Source organism: Nicotiana tabacum, unplaced genomic scaffold, assembly GCF_000715075.1.
Source record: "Nicotiana tabacum cultivar K326 unplaced genomic scaffold, ASM71507v2 Un00418, whole genome shotgun sequence".
NCBI lineage: Eukaryota > Viridiplantae > Streptophyta > Magnoliopsida > Solanales > Solanaceae > Nicotiana > Nicotiana tabacum.
The window spans coordinates 13059-34548 of NW_027438655.1; the positions used below are offsets into that span (position 1 = coordinate 13059).

Consider the following 21490-nt stretch of genomic DNA (forward strand, 5'->3'; position numbering starts at 1 on the left):
TTTGATATCTCCGAACAAATAACTTTAAATCCCAATCCATATTGATCAACACCCCGTCGACGCTAAAATTCTTAAACTTGTGTTGCATATTCCCTTCACCACTCTGTTGAACCAAAATTATGATTCTGTTATCCATGGCAGAAGAAGTATACGAGATATTTCAGTTGTTTGTTTCCTATTAATTGCTTCTCATCTCTTTATATAATATATGGAATTATGGAATAAAAAAGGATTACGGTCATTACGAATATCTATTGCATAACACTAAGGATGGTAATCATCTTAATTGACGCTAAGGATGTTAACCAACAACTAAAAGACCGTTCACTTGGATGCCTGATTTAAGGTATAGGGTTTAAAGGACTCTTGCTAGGAATATAATTATTTAGTTGCCTTATGTGTAAAATACCTAATGTTACTACATCTATGGAAATTTTCGTATAATTTTGCTCACTTATGTTTTTTGCTCTTTTAAAAATAGGAGCATTTTGGTCATAAAGTCTTTAAAAGAAGCTCTAAGCATCCTTTTCTCAAAATAATAATCAAGGTTTAAAGAGAAGTAGGCCCCATTAGTTTAAGGAGAAAAATTATTTATTTTACTGAACCTGGGTTACTAAACTACATGCTAATCAATTGGTGAAGCATGTTTAGACAAGTATTGATACAAACAATTCACAATTGATAATACCATGTATTTGGATTAAGCCATAATCCACTAGATTAGTATACTCAATCGTCATAATTCATCATTTTGCGGACAAATTATCTTCCACTCAATTACTACAAGAATGGATAAACAAAAGTTGAACTAAACATAAACAAAATGTTCAATAACATCAGATATGGAATTATTTGTGAAGCAAATATAATACGACTTGGAAGATGTAAGGAGTTGAACTACAATTTCAGGAACACAGTCACCGTAACCCACTGCTTAATAAAAGATTCAAGTACGACGAAATATCAATTCAGGAAACTTTGCAATGATTTTCATAGTTATAAAGCAAAGATAAGGTTAAAGTGGATGGTGTAACAAACTCCTTTGAATTAGTACCGGAATTTGCATATCAATTCAAAACTTAAAGCAACGCTTCAAGTCTTCAACCACCTAAGCCTAAATAATCAGTACAAAATTGTAAAAAGTCTATATAGACCTTCCCTTCTTATTGGAGGGGTGGCATTTCAGTAACTTTGTGCTCCTAAACAAAAATTTCGTACACAGTTCTATATTTATCTATATCAGTGGCGATGAGATATAGCTGCAAAAGCAACTTAATGCCATCAAATAGTTGCATTAAATTCCTGGAATCAAATACTCTTCTTTTTAAGATGTACATAAAGGAGCACTTGATAAAGAAGCTAGCATGATACAACAATAATTAAGGAGTTTGGACAATTTTTGGGTGAGTTGCAGCATAAATAGAACTATTTGCATCACTGTTGAGGTGGGAAAGAAGATGTTGAACATCTGGACGCAAATTTTCTGTTGCTCGTCCAAAAAGAGCCAAAATTTCAGATCTAGGTTTGCTAGACGCTTGCACTGGCCCTCCCTGCCCCTCGTAATGAATTACATGATGTCTGAGGAATAAATTGTTTAAGCATGGCAACAAAATGACACGTGAAGCAAAACGATGTTGTAACTGCTGAAGAATAAATTAAAAATGTAAAAAACATGCATTAAAGAAAGCTACAACTTTTATAGATAAAAACACACGGAGAAGAAAAAGATTCTTACAGGAAGTCAATAAGATCAGTAATTTCAGTTGCTTCAATAGGTGCTGATAGCTGTGAGTTCCTCCCAAAGACATCCACCAAAATATTCAAAAGTAGCGATAGTGTCTACCAGATGATATTCCAATAGATGGAAGCGAAAGAAATGGAAACAGAAATGACTTTAGCAATGTGCTCCCTTTCCTAACTTAAATCAGTTCCAAAATAACAAATCGAATATAAATTATGAACATATTTGCATACTAGAGATATTTATGACTTCCATCATCCCTTGTCCATTAGAATGCAGAACATAAGAAAGATCTGAAGTGCCTTTGATGGATACATATTTCTATCTACAATGTTATAAACATGAAGACCCAAACTGAAATGCTGATAGACGAAAATAACTCTGTAAAGTTGATGGAATTTTATGCCCTTTAAAATCTAAGTATTTTTAAAGGGAAAACCAAACTTGTCCAGAAAGGACAAAATTTTTGTAAACATTAAGCAGAGATGGACTTCGATAAAAATTAAGTGCATGTGAGCAAACTTTAATTTCTGTTTCCAGGCCTCGTGACTATGTGTCCAGCGTATATTTACTTCCAACCCCAAGATTTCAGGGAAATGAGCAATGTACAATGTTTAATCCCTCTGTTATTATTCCCCAGTACTTGTGCTGATGGGAGGTAATAAGTACCCAATGGAATAGTCGAGATGTGCGCAAGCTGGTCTAGACACCACCATTATAGAGCATCGTGACTGACTATCAAAATCCAATAAAGGAATTCAGGATCAGACCTAGACTATCTTCCAGAGGAGATGGGCTTTTGAGAAAGAAAATAACGACTAAGAGCAGGCTGCTCTAGCATGGTCGGTTGAATCAGCCACATCGATCGTGGCGTAACCGCCCAAAGCACTATTTGCCGATCATTGTTGAGCAGGCCGATAAGAGGTCCCAGGTTCAGCTTTCCAATCAAGGCACTATCAAAGCACCGACTTGAAAAATTTAAGCATCCTATATAATTCGAATTCTCAAGGCGCTTTTGCTTCGTTCTGAACTTAGTATACACCGTTCATTCATATTTTCTTTTCACATGGAGAAAACAAGGAATATTATGCAGGAGAATGATACGCGAGCATAAAATAAGCTAGGTTTTCCCTGAATACAGTAAATCAAACTCAAATCCCCTAAGTTAACCCTTTACTGATCTCACATTAAGAGAAAAATGAACATTAACTTGAAAAAGTTTGTACCTTACTGAAAAGGGTCTGAGCATTGGCCAACCTCGGAAGCAAAGGACCCATAATACGAAATGCTATTCTTAATACCGCAACAGATGTCACAGGCCTAAGGTGCTTAATGATAAGATGAGTTCCCTCAAGCCATTCTTGGGGTAGGTTACAGAAGAAAGCATGTAACAGTGCAACAACATTACCTAGAAGACCAAAAATTATGTCAGTGGACTAGAATTCCACATAACAGAAAGCAAAGTTGAGAAAGGCAAATAGCAGCTAAGTTATACCTGGAGAAAGAAAAGGAACACTGATTGAAAGAAAACAAGATACAAAAATATAACTATCTAAAATGCAGTGTTATCAAAATCGATCACTTCTCGCTAAAGCGACTGAAGTGAGACGAGGATTAATGCACTTCAGCATGTCGACCCGGTGTGCTTCAATGATGTGCTCACATTTTGCGCTCAAATGCAGGTCACTTGAGACGAGAAGCAGTCACCTTGTTCGAGCGCTTCTTTATTTTTATTGAGAAGATAACGAATTGAAAGCCTTTGGGAGTAATAGATAATGAAAATTTAGGAATTGACTTATTAAGGAGGACTCTGGAAGGATGCTTAGTACCGGAAAGGAGTATCAGTTACTCCCGAAACTAATAAAAGTATTTTGACAACAATAAAGTGCATTTTAATGGTATGCAGACATGACCACAACTGCGCATTGATGGCTTTAGTGCAACCTGTACTGGAATTATTTAATCCCCTGCTTTTAAGCTAATTGACAAACCTTATATAATTAGAAGGTGAGAAATATTAAACATTATATACATTCCCTTTTGCCTGACCTACTTCACAATTTAGGTCGTCTCAAAAGATTGACCTCTTTCCTTAACATCTTTACATAAATATATATACATGTGTGTGTGTATTTTGCGAACCTACTACATAGTTGTAGTAGTTTAGCATTGTATACATCTTTTGTTTTCCTTAAATACCCCTAACAGCATGTTATCAATGCATAAGTGAGATGGATATTTTTGTCTTTCTACCCAATTTGGTTTTCTCCCTTTCTCACTCACATTTTGATCTTCCCAGTCTCTGCGAAGTGCAAACTGGTTCTTATAATTTTGCTTTCTATCCAACTCTTCCTCTCCTAATAGTTTCCACAAGCTAAATACTGAAATCTTCTCCATTTATATTTACTGCGAAAGGCTTATATTTCCTAAGATTTGTTGTCCAGCTTTATGGAATATAAAGGACATGAAAAAAAACTCAAATCATAATCAAATCATTACTCCGTTGATAGTAGCAATTTACACTGGAAAAGTAAAATGAGTACAATGCTAACGAAAAGGAGGAGTGACTGGGGGAAGAAATAAAGATCAACAGCCGCCGGAAATAAAAATAGGGATGGGGATTCACTGGTGGAGAATTGAAAAAAAAAAAAAAAAAGAATAATCGCCAATTGAGAAGAACAAATAGACGACCTTCCGGACGGTGAAGGATAAGGGTTTTCAGTATTTTTGTTGGAATGACCAAAATGCCCCTGGTATTAAAAGGATGGTAATGTTTTCAGAAAGGGCAAGACAATGAAAGCAAAAGTTGTAGTAGGTTAGCAAAACCCATGTAGATATATTCCTCACAAAGTTACTGCTCTTTCTGGAAAATAACAATTTTGGCCCATGAATTATTACATTATTTCAATTTACTCCCCATAATATTCAGCCAGTACTTTAAAAGGTGGGGGCATGAGATGGGGCATTTTACTTAACGTGGGGCGAGGTGTAAGCCCCATGGACCTTTAAATTTCTCAATTTATAAATTGATAAAATAGCATAATAAGCACAAAAAGTATATAAAGTATATTAAAAGTTTAAGAAAATTAAGAAGGATTAAAATAACTCATAAAAAAAACTAGCATTTTCTCATAAATATAGTTTAAAATACTATGAGATAAAAATCAACTATAATGCATTATCTTTCGAACAATTAAAAAATTACAATTTACTAAAAGATATTACTAAACTACATAGTTTACCCCTCTAAAAGTTAATAATCAATACACTTCATCAGTACTGTAATTTAAAATATTACTCCTTAAGAGTAAATATAAAATTGCTTGCAAGTACTCCCTCCGTTTCAATATATGTGAACCTATTTCTTTTTTAGTCCGTGCCAAAAAGAATGACCCATTTTCCCTATTTAGAAACAATTTACCTTTATTCAATGATTTATAGCCACACAAAATACATGTGCAACACCACATGTTCAAAAGTCTTCTCTCTTTTCTTAAACTTCGTGCCCAGTCAAATAGGTTCACATAAATTGAAACGGAGGGAGTAGTAAAATAATAAAAGTCTGATAATTTTGAAAGACATAAAACTAAGATATGAAGACGTATAATAAGTGAAGATGTAAATCTTGACTATCTATTTTCTGAAGAAATATTTAAATGATATTCACCATCCCGACGTTCTCAATTAGTAAATATGCAATACCATGATTCATTATTTTGAGCTACTCTCAATCTTTTTCTATAGATGAGTAGAGCTTAAATCATTTATTTATTGAAGAGTTTTGAGTGTCGATAGTACTAATTAAGGAATTTTACGCATGATTCATTTATTGAAGAGTTTTGAGTGTCGACAGTACTAATTAAGGAATTTTACGCATGATTCATTTATTGAAGAGTTTTGAGTTTCGACAGTACTAATTAAGGAATTTTCCGCATGATTTGTGTTAGGAACTGTTAGGCGAGCCCCGGGCGTTGAGCGTTAGGCATGTTTCGGGCGCAAAGTCGAGCATTTGGGGCGTAAGCCTCACAAAACTAAGCCCCACACATGAGCCTCATGGAGTTTTGATAGTGCCCCGCCCCAGGGGCCTTTTAAAACATTGTATTCAACAACAGACGTTTGACCTTTAATTCAATCACATGTGCACTCTTAATCCCTGAATTTGATGAAAGCTAATGAGTACTCAAAAATTAACAAAATAAATATTTGAAATATCATAAAAATAAAGAGAGAAATTAAAAAGAAAAACAGTAGCAGAACGTGATAACTGCCAACTTCCTACTCTGCGTTGCCACTTTTTATCCTCTTCTCCCTTGTCATCTGGAACATAATACTGTTGGCTAGCTTTCTAACCAAGGGCAAGGGGTTGTGTAGTGGGATGAGAAAACTTTAGTGGACAGGAAAATAGAAGGGTGGCGAGGAAGGGGCCAGGAGGTCGTGGTCGTATTCTGGCTTTTGTGCTCCTTTCATTTCCATGTCTCTGCTAAACTCGAGTCCTCGGAATGTTTCGTCACCGAAGATGATGATGTTATCCTAAATTTTCTGATATAGTGTCGGAACAAGCTTTTAGCCGTATAGCATCCTAATTGGTTTGTATCTTCATTTTCTGTGTACGCCAAAATTTTATTCACGCAAGTGTTCCAAGGTACTGACGACCCCGGCTACTTTTATATCAATATTCTCGTCTTTCCTTGGGAACACCAAGAGGCCCAGAAAGGTTATCATGAAAGCCACCCGTCTGTGCTCATCCCATTTTTTACGGTTATTTTTACTGCATAGCTTGATGTCCGTCTTGTTAAACCCTCCTACACGGCCGTACCTGTCGTATATGAACCGCAGAGTACAGAAGCCTTTTGCCAAATCTGGATTATGGGCTGTCCTGGGTATCTTTAATGAATCTAAAAACCGATGCACCGTGATGGCTCTTGGAGCAACCAGATATTTTCCTCTTAATGGAACCTCAGCATTTCCGATGTACCCGGCTATTTCCTCCAGAGTTGGGGTGAGCTCAAAATCTGAGAAGTGGAAGACATTGTGCGCCGGGTCCCAGCAAGTGACCAACGATCTTATAATATCACCCCGAGGTTTGATTTCCAACAAACCCGTAAGACCTTTCAAATATTTCTTGACTTCGTCTTGTCCTTCTTTGCCTAAATCGTTCCACCATAGCCGCAACTAGAAAGGGATTTTAGTCATTATTGAGAAAGGTTCGTTTTGCATCGTGCTCATCCTGCACATTTATTAAGGTGATTTAAGCAAAAACAAAACTTTTACTTGACTCAAAACAAAATTAACTATTTCCCTTTCCACATTTAAAATGACAGACTCGGTTTTCAAACACGGCCTTTCAGCACTCCCAAGAACGAAGATTTTAAGGCTGTGAGAGTCAACCAGTCAAAAATCAAAATGACCAAAAATGGCCGTCTTTGCAAAGTCAGCCTTCCAGCGTCCCTTTCGGGGACATTTGGCTATTTTTGACAAAAACGACATCACCTAACTTATTTACGACAAAGATTAAAAATTTGGTATACTTATTTATTTATTTATTTATTTGGCTATTTTTGCAAAGGGGAGGTTGGACCCGACGAGGGTTGCCAACGTATCTCACGCCCTGTGAGAATCAAACCTGCGTAGTTCGGGCCGAAAAACTAACTATATTTTGAAAACAAGATTCTTTTTTCATTTTCCATGGCAAGACAAACTATTTTTCCTTTTCTATTTTTTGAAAACGAAACAAAATAATGACTCTTTTTTTTCATCTTCGACAAACAATAAGCAACCTATTTTCCTAAAATAAAAACTTTTTTTTCTTTTTCAATAAAAGACTCTTGTCTATTTTTCTTTTGCTTTAGTAAAACAGACTATTAAAAATAAAGCATTTTTCTTTCACTTTCTCAAAATTTCGGCAGAGTTTCGACAGTATTTGGTCATTGGTTTTCTAAACTAATCAATTAACCCCCTAACTGTTATTTCTCTCTTTTCTCTTTTCCTCTTTTCTCAATTTTCCAACATTTCCGAGATTTAAAAGCTAGTCAACATGCTGGTTCGAAACAAATATATGTACAGAACAAATAGGATGCATCAGGATGGTCTTTTCATTTCAGGTTGCTAGCCCTAGACGGACCCAACCCCTGTGTTGAGTCCCCTAAGTCAAATGCAGTATGATGCAATTAAGCGCTCCTACTAGGGATCCGGCATGAAGTCAAGTTATTCTAGGTTCAAAACCTGGGTATGTGTTCTAAACAGTGCACTCGAGCGGACAACTCGAGTCGAGGATGGGGCAGCATACCGGGGACCCACGAGATCGTCCGGCTTTGCAACTTATCCGAGCCTCTTTTTATTTTAGGGTATGACACTAATAGAATAGAGAGTCTCAACCAGTAAGCACATCCCCGGAGGTGAAGAGAGAAGGGTGTTGGCACAGTTTATATACAGTTCAGATGATATCAAAGCCGTAGCATTTAGCATATTCAGCACATAACATGTAGGAAAATCAGATATAACCAAATACAACAATTTATCTAAGCTCGAATTCTGAACCCTGAACCAGATATTCTGGGTTCGGTCCCCAGCAGAGTCGCCAGAGCTGTCACACCTCCTTTTTCACCTACACCCGCAAGGGCGTAAAGGAGTTTTTCCACTTAAAGGACAATCAGAACGGGATTTAATTATTAAGGTTCAGAGTCTCCACTTGGGAGATTAATGGTGTCCCAAGTCACCGGTTGAATCCCGAACCGAGGAAAACTATGACTCTGTTAACAGTCTGCGAACCAGAAATCCGAGTAAGGAATTCTGTTAACCCGGGAGAAGGTGTTAGGCATTCCCGGATTCCGTGGTTCTAGCACGGTCGCTCAACTGTTGTTTTTGACTTTATCTGATTTCAAAACATGTTTTAACTTATGTGTTTTTTAATCGTAAACCACTTTTATTGTTATTTTAAAAGAATTGCAACGTCGTGAAAACACATTTCGAACCTCGTCGGAATCAATGCGCCCGTGATTTTCAACACATTTCGACTCCGTTGAGATTTGGATTTGGGTCGCATCAATGCGCACCCGAGTTTAAGAAGGTAATTTTATTAAAGTCGTGCTTAAAGAGTCTAACGTAATATTATTTTGAGGAAAGCCGTGAAATTTGCTAAACGGCTCATCCCGAAGTCTAAAGTTAATACAATATCTATTGAGGGCCCCGCAATTTGTAGTTTTATTTGGCGAGGCTCGTCTCATTTATTATTTAAAAGGCCGACCTAAAAGAGACTACAATTTCTATTCACTTTGTCTCTAATAATAAAGAAGAAACCATAATTATTTAGCAAGATATGCGAAATGGATTCAGGCCAATTTTATAACACTGATGGGCATTTGTACAAGCCCAAACATAATCAAGGAGCCTAAAGTGAGACCCCATGGTCTCCACATGAGGCTGCAAGTGAAACTCATGAGGCCTGGGCCTTGGGGCAACGGTCCTATTCAACAGAAGGCGCCCAGTGACTCTAGCTACGCAACAGGCCCAAGAGCAACTCAACATTTGGTCTTCAACCTAATGGTGACTATCTGCAATTAATCCAATCTTTTAAAATGAATGAGGTTGCAATTTTCATGAATAACAAGGCAGCAAAGTTTCGACCTTTCACAATTCAATTTCATGTGGACTGGACTAGCTGCATTACTTCCATTATTTCAAATTAACCATAGGCTAGCAGGAAATTACTAAAACTAACGTGAATTATTTTATTACCTCAACATGAGATCAATTACAATTAGTACTTAACTCAAAAAGCTCATATGAATCTGCGAAGTAACAATTTAGCCCAGTTAATACAAAACCAGCCCAGATCTAACAATATCAGTGACTTAACTCCTTAAATAGCGTCGCTTCCAACTCAAACCTAGACAATCTTACAATTAATACTCATGCCCTTCTGAACACAATCCGCATATTCTAATTAGTACCAATAGCAATTGTCCAAATAGCCTTTCCAAAATCAGTTATAATTTGTGCCATTTTTGAAACTGTGAGAGTTAACTAACGCCAGAAATTATTTCAATAGGCACAAACACACAACTAATAGTTCACATGAACAAACTCAATCCTAGCAGTTCATCAGTTCAATACAGTCCAAAATCATTACAAAACTATACTGAAATCATTGAAACCAATGGAAATTTCAACAAAATATGTTTCCTCTTCATTTCATTTCAACTGGAGATCTACATAGTATCGAGTTTCATGTTAAGTACCTGGAGATGTGAAATACAATAAGAAGAGGAAGATGATCAGCAGCAATAACAGCCACGAATAGAAATCAATCAGCCAGTAGCTTAATTCAATAGCCACGAAGAGTTGGAAACCAAATAACACCCAGGCAATCAACCACAATTTACTATACCCAAATGCAATTGCAATTTGACCAGAAACTACAACACTTAATAATCAGCAATCACTCGAAATAGTCTCAAAAACACCTTCAGATGCCCTAAACACTCAGGTACAGGACAGCACCTGAGAAATCCGTGCTACTTATCATCCTAAATGAATTAACTAGTGGAATACTCACATTTGTTTTCTAATTTTTCAATAGAAATCTAAGATCTAAAGGAAGTTTTTGAACTTTTACTAATCTGAAATTCAACTATCGGCTCAGATCTGCAAAGAAGGCTTTTAGGGGGATTTTTTAGGTGAAGAGCTGACCCCCTTTCACAAGGAAAATGTGATCCCATTTATAGGCAAACAAACAGCTCCTTATTTTCCTTTTAGTCCCTTATGTAATTTCACCCTAGTCCCTTAGTTCTTTTACTTACTCAGCAAGCTAACACACATGTTTATTGATATTCCACTATGACCCCAACCTAGAAGCTTCTAGGGGATACTAGATCACATGCCAAAGAAGCCTTACCCTGATAATACCCTAATTGCCCCTATGATTAAGCGATTATCTAACCACATTTAGCTGACCACACTAAATTACCAAATCAGGATTGACAAACTTAAACTATCAAAGCACAAAATCAAACAGCATGCAAAACAAAAAATTAAACTAAACTGAGTTCCTAGCTTCATTCAAACAAAATTGCTAAACTAATTGGAGAATTTAAACTAATCAACAAATTAAGCTAAACCAAAAGCAGATAGGGGGCGACTGAAAACAAAATTAAAAGAGTTTATTGATTTTCATATTGCTAATTGTTGCTAGCAAAGTAAAACTAAGATGTTACCACAAGAAAAAATGAAACAAAAGAAATACAACTCACTGATGAAAAGAAAACTCCGGCCAGTGGTTGTTTCTCCAAATCCCCCGAAATTTCTGACCCGTAACATCTTTAACCACGTGTTTTCATAAGAAAACACCTGGTTAAGGTTGTTAGGGTCCAAAATCATGGAGATTTTGCATTAGGGCTTTGGTCGGAAACCTTCGTTTTAACATTCGAACATATCTGGTGAGTTTTGAAGGACGAGGTTTGGGGGGTTTGAAAGAGGATGACAAGGCGGTCCTGTGGTGTAATTTTGGTGGAGTTTGGGACTGGTGGTGTTCTGGCCGGAAAAATTTGGACGAATATTCGAAGGGCTGGGCTGGATTTTGAAGGGAGCTGTTTGTAGATTTGAGATGAGGGAGAAGAAAGGATCACGGGGTGTTAATTTGGGCGTGAATGGTGACGGCGAAGTTCACCGGCGGCGACTCCGCCAGTGGTGCTACAAAGAGATACGAGGAAGATGATGGGGTCTGAGAGGGGGGGCGGTCTTTAGGACAATTATATATTAAATGGGGTGGGCTTCTGGACCGTCTGATCAATCAACCTCGACGGTCCAGATTAACTGGGAACGAAACGACGTCGTTTCGATGGCAAGAGGGGCGGACCGGGTAGAGGAACGGGTTTGGGCCGATTTCTGGGGTGTGCATTTGGGCTGAAGAAACGAATTAAATGGCCCACTTTGTTGTAACAGTCCACTTCTCCCTTTTTATTTGTATTCTCTTTATTTCTTTTATCTATTTTTGTATTTCATTATGTATTTTTGTATTTTTTCTGATTTTATAAAGATGCAAAAAGTAAAATAGAGTCCTAATATATTTCAAAGTTAAACTAATTAACTCCTAAAGTTGTTTAAAATCTATTTCGTGACAAATTCAACAATTAACAATTAAAATTGCAAAAGTGGACTATTTTTTGTTATCTTCTTTATATTTTGTTCTAAAAACAAATTAACCCCTAATTAATCCTAAAATATGAAGTTAAATCCTAAACGCAAATGTCAAATGTATTTTTTGTATTTTCATATGAATAAAAATGCACAAATAAAAGGCAAACAATTAATAGAAAATGACACAAAATTCACAAAATTGTAAAATAATGAAAAAGATCATTTTGTTTGAATTTTGGGAATAATTCATATATAGTGCAAAAATCACGTGCTCACACTTGCGACTTGGTCATATGAGCGATAAGGGATTGTCTTTGTTGAGTAAGCAGAATTTGCTAAATGGGTACAAAAACCAAGTTTTGAATTTTTGTGACCATTGTGTGTTTGGTAAACAGACAAGGGTAAAGTTCAGCAAGAAGGCCGAGCACAAGACTAGAGACAAGTTAGATTATATACATTCAGACTTGTTGAGTCCAAACAAAGTTCCCTCCAAGAGTGGTGCCAGGTATTTTATGACTTTGATTAATGATTACTTAAGGATGGTGTGAGTGTATTTTCTGAAAACGAAAGATGAGGCATTATTTGTTAAATGGAAGACGATGGTTGAGAGGCAGATGGAAAGAAAAGTTAAGCGTCTTCGGATTGACAATGGCTATGAATTTTGCAATTCTGAGTTCAATAATTTCTGCATAAGAGAGGGCATAGTGAGATACCGCACTTGTGTTGGAACATCACAACAAACTGGTGTTGCAAAATGTATGAACAAAACCCTTTGTTATATGGCACAAAGCATGCTTTTACACTCATGTGTTAGCAAGGATGTTTGGGGTGAAGCAATTAATACAGCTTGTTATTTGGTCAACAGATCTCCATCAATAGCTATTGAGTTCAAAACTCCTTTTGAGGTATGGTTCGGTTCGCCTGCTGATTATTCAAATTTAAGGATATTTGGTTGTCCTGCTTATGCTCATGTGAGGGATGGAAAACTTGAGCCGAGGGCAAATAAGTGCACATTTCTAGGGTATGCAACTGGAGTGAAAGGTTATAGGCACAGATTAGAAGACCTCGGGGCTTGTTATCAGTAGGGACGTAACATTCAATGAACCTGCCTCACTGGACAATCAGAGGGAGAAGGCAATAGCAGAAACATATCGTGGTGTCAATGACCACACAGTGCTAGAAATTGAATCTCCACTGGCTTAGCCCAGTAGTTCTAAGGTAGAGGAAGTGGAGGAGGTGCAAAATATTGATCAAGATGATAATGTTGATGCACCTGAGCAACACCAACCATATAGCATTGCAACATGCAGAGAGAAGAGAGTGATCAACCGATTGCAAAGGTTTGCAAATATAGTTGATGGGAATCTTCTTGGATACACGAATCCTATGGGATGTGCTTTGGCAGTTGCAGAGACCGTTGATGAATTTGAGTGTTATAGCTATCAAAAAGCTATTCCGAGTACAAAACCAAATCGACGGGTTAGTGCTATGGCTAAAGAGATTGAGTCTCTCAACAAGTTTAGGCATTGCCTAGATTTGATTGGTGTGTGCAGTACTCAATGGAGCCCTCGTAAGGGCTGAGGGAAAGGTAGAGAGACGTTGTTCTTGTTGACGAAGAGAATTCAAGCCAAGGGGAAAATTTGTTATTTTGTGGCTTGAATTATTTCCTTGTATTTTTAGGAAACTCATAATCCCTATAGGTTTAGGAAAAATCAGTATTCTAATAGATTTGGGAAAGGAAAACTTATTGTCCTTTTCAAATTGAGAAACCTTTAACTTATAAGTTTGGGACTATTTGGGATCTATACATAGGGGTTGTAGTTGGGGATTCTATAGATTGTACTGTGCTTGTCTTCTCATTCATAGTGGAAAACTCTCTCTGCTTTTTCCCCGAGGATTAGGCTTAGCCGAACCTCGTTAAATCCTTGTGTTGATTTTTTTTTCTCTATTTTCTTTGTGTGTGATTGTGTGTTAGTTAACCCACGTTCTTCCGCAACAATAATGATATGGATAAAATAGAAATATGTGTTGCTGCCGCCAAATTTAGTCTTGGACATCTCTTTCTCTTTTGCGGGAGGGCAATATTCAATCGACTCACAAAAGATGTAAGAAGTACATCCGGAAATACCAACATTTATATGAACCCAATAGATCTATCATATACAGAATGAATTTTTATCAAACAACTGTTTCAGCTTGAACAAAGCTTTTCCTTAAAGATATCACTAGCAAACTAGCATAAGAGCTAAGCATTCTTTGGAGGATTCCTGCAGGCTTTCCTGTTGTGATCTTGTTGTCCATACAAACAGCATGTAATTTTACATCTTTTTGCCTAGAACTCACCAGCACATTTGATTCTCATCTTCGTTAACCTTCCAGGTTTAACTCTAACTTTTGGTGGCTTAACCGCATCTCCTAAGACATCTCCAGGTATTTCTCATTGACTTTCGTAAGGAATTGGATAAACCGGAACTTCATAGGTCTTCAACATGTAATCCTTGCTACAGTATACTGAGCAATAGTGGTACTCATCTATGTGGTATTTTGTCACAATCGCCAACGCATGCTCACATGGTATCACATCCATTTGGATCCTTCTGCAACTACATTTTCTTTCCTGCATGCACACCACAAATCGCCTCCCATCATCAACGACTGTATACAAGTGTTCATTTGATGGTGTAACCCGCATTATACCAAATTATAGAGAAGTAAAATATACATTTATACATTGTATAAAGTTTTTATATTTTAATCATTACATGTGGTATCTTTATACATAGCATAATATCATTTTTAAGTAGTAACACTTTTATCAGTACACTCTATTATATCATTATATATATTCCAACTTTATACCTTGTATATCAGTTTAACTTACCGTCATCGTTCTTGACGCAATGATTTTTTTCCTCAGCAATACTTCATACTTTGTGCTAAGCTTTGTACCAGTTGCTAGTTCTCCGTTTCTGTTTGTGTTATTCCAAGCCGCAACCAACTTCATCGGGTAGTCAAGCAGATTGTAGATAGGTAGAACCCTCGCCACCATATTAACAGAATTCATGGATTCCACAATATTTGAGGTCATCACCATGGACCTGTTAACGATTGAATGAGTAAGACCACCTATCACATTCAGTGTCAAATAAGTATTGTTTAACTCTCTCATCAAGGTTACATATTTCTGACATGTATTGGTTGAATTCCTCAATTGTGTATGCTTTAGCCATAGCAAAAAATATGTGCCTTACTTTGTTTTGGCTCATCTTGAACCTCAACTTTATGTTATTCCATAGATGGAATATGCATACATGTCGGATACAATGCACATTCCTTCCCTTATACCATATGTTTCTAGAAAATTCTGGAAGAACCACTCACATAATGCATCATTCTCCGAATTAATCACAGCATATGTGAGCGGGATTATTTTACCTAATTGAACATCAAAAAAATTAACTTTTCTTAAGCATAAATTATACAATTAAATTAAATAAAGCAGATTTGATGTAAAAGTACAACGATATGATTAATTATACATGATTTATACGATAAATAAAAAAATACTATCTGAAGACTCTATCGGTTAACATAACAAAGAAAAAATGTAGATAATTTGTATTTAGTACATTATATTCAATGAATATCTACTTCAATTCACCTGCCGCATCTTGCGCGCAGGCCGTAAGTAAGGTCCCTCTGTGCATTGATTTTAGAAAGCTTCCATCAACTACTACATTAGGCATGCAGTACTCACACCCTTTAATTGATGAGTAGAGTGCTACATATACATATAAGAAGCACCCATCATCTTTTCCAACCTTGTCATGGACCCAGAATTTGTATGCATTATACAAAAACCTCGGAAGCTTATTATACGAATCGCTTGGTTTACCTCTCAAAAGTTCAAAAGCATTTTCCCTCGACCTCCATGCTTTCTTATAGTTGAAATCAACTTCCTAATCCGTTTTGATGTCATGTTGTATTTCTGCTAGAGTATACTCCAACTTAGGATTATCTAACTTGTTCATTATCAAACTCTCAACGAGATTAGAGGTAGTCTGCCGTTGTGAAAATAATCTAGAATTATTTTTACATGTGTGAACTTTTTCAAACGTCCTCATCTTAAATTATATTTAAGTTGTTTAGGCTTGATGACTTAAGATTTCATGAGCACTGATCATCCATACATACAAGATAACACCTGCAATCTGATTATGCTACATACGTGATTTACTTTTTTGATTTCATATATAAAAAATAACTTAGTAACTCGGCTAAAAACTTGTATGAATTTCTACTAACACATACATAATACAACCATCGTTCGACGTATAATTCGTGCATATAATCTAAAACACCAATTCAATATTTTTACCCAAATGCTAGTTTGTCAATCCTACTTAGCAAAAGCTACAAACATAATTCAAATTTCTTTCAGAAAATATTTTATATTAAATTTATATCATTTAAAACTAGTATATAGGAATATAACTATACTAAATATTAGTGCTACTGTGCGCGATTATGAATCTGCCATGCATATAATTTTACAAGACATGAAATACACTTGATGTAGTTAGCTATAAACATGTATCTTCAGCCGGGCATATTGATGTATTCATTGAAATTTATATAAGATTACCATTATTAAATTAAATATACAACTTACAAAGCATCCTAGCATTATATATAATTATACGATAAATTTACATTTATTTGGTCTTATTTGAACTTTCAACCTTGAACTAGAACTTCTCTCGGATTGCAAGATGTTTCATAACATTTTGCAGTATATCCTTATTTTTGTACAACTGCCCTTCATTAACCTCTTGACGTGTATTGTTGTCGATTATACCATATTCATCGATCTGCATAACATCATAGTCCTCTCCATTTCCGGAACTAATCCATTCAGCGGTTTCCAGATTGTCAATCATTGAAAAATTCTAAAACACATTGGAATTTGATTTGTTTACAACCGGATTCGAGCATGAGCCATCGTTAACATGCTCTTTAAATGTTATACACAATGGATAATCAATGAGATAAATTTTTCCTTTTCAACTCCACGTACAAGCCCAAACTCCTGTCGTCATATATTTTCATTAGTGGCAAATACTCTTTCACAGAATATCCAATATCCATCATATTAATGTTTGCATCAACTCCAAGTATCTTTGATATCTCCGAACAAATAACTTTAAATCCCAATCCATATTGATCAACACCCCGTCGACGCTAAAATTCTTAAACTTGTGTTGCATATTCCCTTCACCACTCTGTTGAACCAAAATTATGATTCTGTTATCCATGGCAGAAGAAGTATACGAGATATTTCAGTTGTTTGTTTCCTATTAATTGCTTCTCATCTCTTTATATAATATATGGAATTATGGAATAAAAAAGGATTACGGTCATTACGAATATCTATTGCATAAAATTAAGGATGTTAATCATCTTAATTGACGCTAAGGATGTTAACCAACAACTAAAAGACCGTTCACTTGGATGCCTGATTTAAGGTATAGGGTTTAAAGGACTCTTGCTAGGAATATAATTATTTAGTTGCCTTATGTGTAAAATACCTAATGTTACTACATCTATGGAAATTTTCGTATAATTTTGCTCACTTATGTTTTTTGCTCTTTTAAAAATAGGAGCATTTTGGTCATAAAGTCTTTAAAAGAAGCTCTAAGCATCCTTTTCTCAAAATAATAATCAAGGTTTAAAGAGAAGTAGGCCCCATTAGTTTAAGGAGAAAAATTATTTATTTTACTGAACCTGGGTTACTAAACTACATGCTAATCAATTGGTGAAGCATGTTTAGACAAGTATTGATACAAACAATTCACAATTGATAATACCATGTATTTGGATTAAGCCATAATCCACTAGATTAGTATACTCAATCGTCATAATTCATCATTTTGCGGACAAATTATCTTCCACTCAATTACTACAAGAATGGATAAACAAAAGTTGAACTAAACATAAACAAAATGTTCAATAACATCAGATATGGAATTATTTGTGAAGCAAATATAATACGACTTGGAAGATGTAAGGAGTTGAACTACAATTTCAGGAACACAGTCACCGTAACCCACTGCTTAATAAAAGATTCAAGTACGACGAAATATCAATTCAGGAAACTTTGCAATGATTTTCATAGTTATAAAGCAAAGATAAGGTTAAAGTGGATGGTGTAACAAACTCCTTTGAATTAGTACCGGAATTTGCATATCAATTCAAATCTTAAAGCAACGCTTCAAGTCTTCAACCACCTAAGCCTAAATAATCAGTACAAAATTGTAAAAAGTCTATATAGACCTTCCCTTCTTATTGGAGGGGAGGCATTTCAGTAACTTTGTGCTCCTAAACAAAAATTTGGTACACAGTTCTATATTTATCTATATCAGTGGCGATGAGATATAGCTGCAAAAGCAACTTAATGCCATCAAATAGTTGCATTAAATTCCTGGAATCAAATACTCTTCTTTTTAAGATGTACATAAAGGAGCACTTGATAAAGAAGCTAGCATGATACAACAATAATTAAGGAGTTTGGACAATTTTTGGGTGAGTTGCAGCATAAATAGAACTATTTGCATCACTGTTGAGGTGGGAAAGAAGATGTTGAACATCTGGACGCAAATTTTCTGTTGCTCGTCCAAAAAGAGCCAAAATTTCAGATCTAGGTTTGCTAGACGCTTGCACTGGCCCTCCCTGCCCCTCGTAATGAATTACATGATGCCTGAGGAATAAATTGTTTAAGCATGGCAACAAAATGACACGTGAAGCAAAACGATGTTGTAACTGCTGAAGAATAAATTAAAAATGTAAAAAACATGCATTAAAGAAAGCTACAACTTTTATAGATAAAAACATACGGAGAAGAAAAAGATTCTTACAGGAAGTCAATAAGATCAGTAATTTCAGTTGCTTCAATAGGTGCTGATAGCTGTGAGTTCCTCCCAAAGACATCCACCAAAATATTCAAAAGTAGCGATAGTGTCTACCAGATGATATTCCAATAGATGGAAGCGAAAGAAATGGAAACAGAAATGACTTTAGCAATGTGCTCCCTTTCCTAACTTAAATCAGTTCCAAAATAACAAATCGAATATAAATTATGAACATATTTGCATACTAGAGATATTTATGACTTCCATCATCCCTTGTCCATTAGAATGCAGAACATAAGAAAGATCTGAAGTGCCTTTGATGGATACATATTTCTATCTACAATGTTATAAACATGAAGACCCAAACTGAAATGCTGATAGACGAAAATAACCCTGTAAAGTTGATGGAATTTTATGCCCTTTAAAATCTAAGTATTTTTAAAGGGAAAACCAAACTTGTCCAGAAAGGACAAAATTTTTGTAAACATTAAGCAGAGATGGACTTCCATAAAAATTAAGTGCATGTGAGCAAACTTTAATTTCTGTTTCCAGGCCTCGTGACTATGTGTCCAGCGTATATTTACTTCCAACCCCAAGATTTCAGGGAAATGAGCAATGTACAATGTTTAATCCCTCTGTTATTATTCCCCAGTACTTGTGCTGATGGGAGGTAATAAGTACCCAATGGAATAGTCGAGATGTGCGCAAGCTGGTCCAGACACCACCATTATAGAGCATCGTGACTGACTATCAAAATCCTATAAAGGAATTCAGGATCAGACCTAGACTATCTTCCAGAGGAGATGGGCTTTTGAGAAAGAAAATAACGACTAAGAGCAGGCTGCTCTAGCATGGTCGGTTGAATCAGCCACATCGATCGTGGCGTAACCGCCCAAAGCACTATTTGCCGATCATTGTTGAGCAGGCCGATAAGAGGTCCCAGGTTCAGCTTTCCAATCAAGGCACTATCAAAGCACCGACTTGAAAAATTTAAGCATCCTATATAATTCGAATTCTCAAGGCGCTTTTGCTTCGTTCTGAACTTAGTATACACCGTTCATTCATATTTTCTTTTCACATGGAGAAAACAAGGAATATTATGCAGGAGAATGATACGCGAGCATAAAATAAGCTAGGTTTTCCCTGAATACAGTAAATCAAACTCAAATCCCCTAAGTTAACCCTTTACTGATCTCACATTAAGAGAAAAATGAACATTAACTTGAAAAAGTTTGTACCTTACTGAAAAGGGTCTGAGCATTGGCCAACCTCGGAAGCAAAGGACCCATAATACGAAATGCTATTCTTAATACCACAACAGATGTCAGAGGCCTAAGGTGCTTAATGATAAGATGAGTTCCCTCAAGCCATTCTTGGGGTAGGTTACAGAAGAAAGCATGTAACAGTGCAACAACATTACCTAGAAGACCAAAAATTATGTCAGTGGACTAGAATTCCACATAACAGAAAGCAAAGTTGAGAAAGGCAAATAGCAGCTAAGTTATACCTGGAGAAAGAAAAGGAACACTGATTGAAAGAAAACAAGATACAAAAATATAACTATCTAAAATGCAGTGTTATCAAAATCGATCACTTCTCGCTAAAGCGACTGAAGTGAGACGAGGATTAATGCACTTCAGCATGTCGACCCTGTGTGCTTCAATGATGTGCTCGCATTTTGCGCTCAAATGCAGGTCACTTGAGACGAGAAGCAGTCACCTTGTTCGAGCGCTTCTTTATTTTTATTGAGAAGATAAAGAATTGAAAGCCTTTGGGAGTAATAGATAATGAAAATTTAGGAATTGACTTATTAAGGAGGACTCTGGAAGGATGCTTAGTACCGGAAAGGAGTATCAGTTACTCCCGAAACTAATAAAAGTATTTTGACAACAATAAAGTGCATTTTAATGGTATGCAGACATGACCACAACTGCGCATTGATGGCTTTAGTGCAACCTGTACTGGAATTATTTAATCCCCTGCTTTCAAGCTAATTGACAAACCTTATATAATTAGAAGGTGAGAAATATTAAACATTATATACATTCCCTTTTGCCTGACCTACTTCACAATTTAGGTCGTCTCAAAAGATTGACCTCTTTCCTTAACATCTTTACATAAATATATATACATGTGTGTGTGTATTTTGCGAACCTACTACATAGTTGTAGTAGTTTAGCATTGTATACATCTTTTGTTTTCCTTAAATACCCCTAACAGCATGTTATCAATGCATAAGTGAGATGGATATTTTTGTCTTTCTACCCAATTTGGTTTTCTCCCTTTCTCACTCACATTTTGATCTTCCCAGTCTCTGCGAAGTGCAAACTGGTTCTTATAATTTTGCTTTCTATCCAACTCTTCCTCTCCTAATAGTTTCCACAAGCTAAATACTGAAATCTTCTCCATTTATATTTACTGCGAAAGGCTTATATTTCCTAAGATTTGTTGTCCAGCTTTATGGAATATAAAGGACATGAAAAAAAACTCAAATCATAATCAAATCATTACTCCGTTGATAGTAGCAATTTACACTGGAAAAGTAAAATGACTACAATGCTAACGAAAAGGAGGAGTGACTGGGGGAAGAAATAAAGATCAACAGCCGCCGGAAATAAAAATAGGGATGGGGATTCACTGGTGGAGAATTGAAAAAAAAAAAAAAAAGAATAATCGCCAATTGAGAAGAACAAATAGACGACCTTCC

The 21490-nt window shown here is 36.0% G+C and overlaps 1 protein-coding gene and 1 long non-coding RNA gene across 3 annotated transcripts; both read right to left on the bottom strand.

Annotated features, from left to right (window-relative positions):
- Nucleotides 1-1021: 1021 nt before the first annotated feature.
- On the bottom strand, nucleotides 1022-3396 carry LOC142179231 (uncharacterized). Of its 2 annotated transcripts, none has more exons than XR_012707308.1 (3): nucleotides 2968-3396; nucleotides 1736-1839; nucleotides 1022-1643 (listed from the first exon to the last, which is right to left on the bottom strand). It is a non-coding gene; the product is annotated as an uncharacterized LOC142179231 (long non-coding RNA). The 2 variants fall into 2 exon arrangements; XR_012707309.1 differs by having other exon boundaries at nucleotides 1022-1578; nucleotides 2968-3393.
- Nucleotides 3397-18310: 14914 nt separating this feature from the next.
- LOC142179230 (mediator of RNA polymerase II transcription subunit 23-like) lies at nucleotides 18311-20211 on the bottom strand. Its single transcript, XM_075248960.1, has 3 exons — nucleotides 20022-20211; nucleotides 18790-18893; nucleotides 18311-18632 (listed from the first exon to the last, which is right to left on the bottom strand). Exons 1-3 carry the CDS (start codon nucleotides 20070-20072, stop codon nucleotides 18434-18436), a joined length of 354 nt encoding a protein of 117 aa, XP_075105061.1. The 5' UTR covers nucleotides 20073-20211; the 3' UTR covers nucleotides 18311-18433.
- Between the last annotated feature and the right edge of the window lie 1279 nt (nucleotides 20212-21490).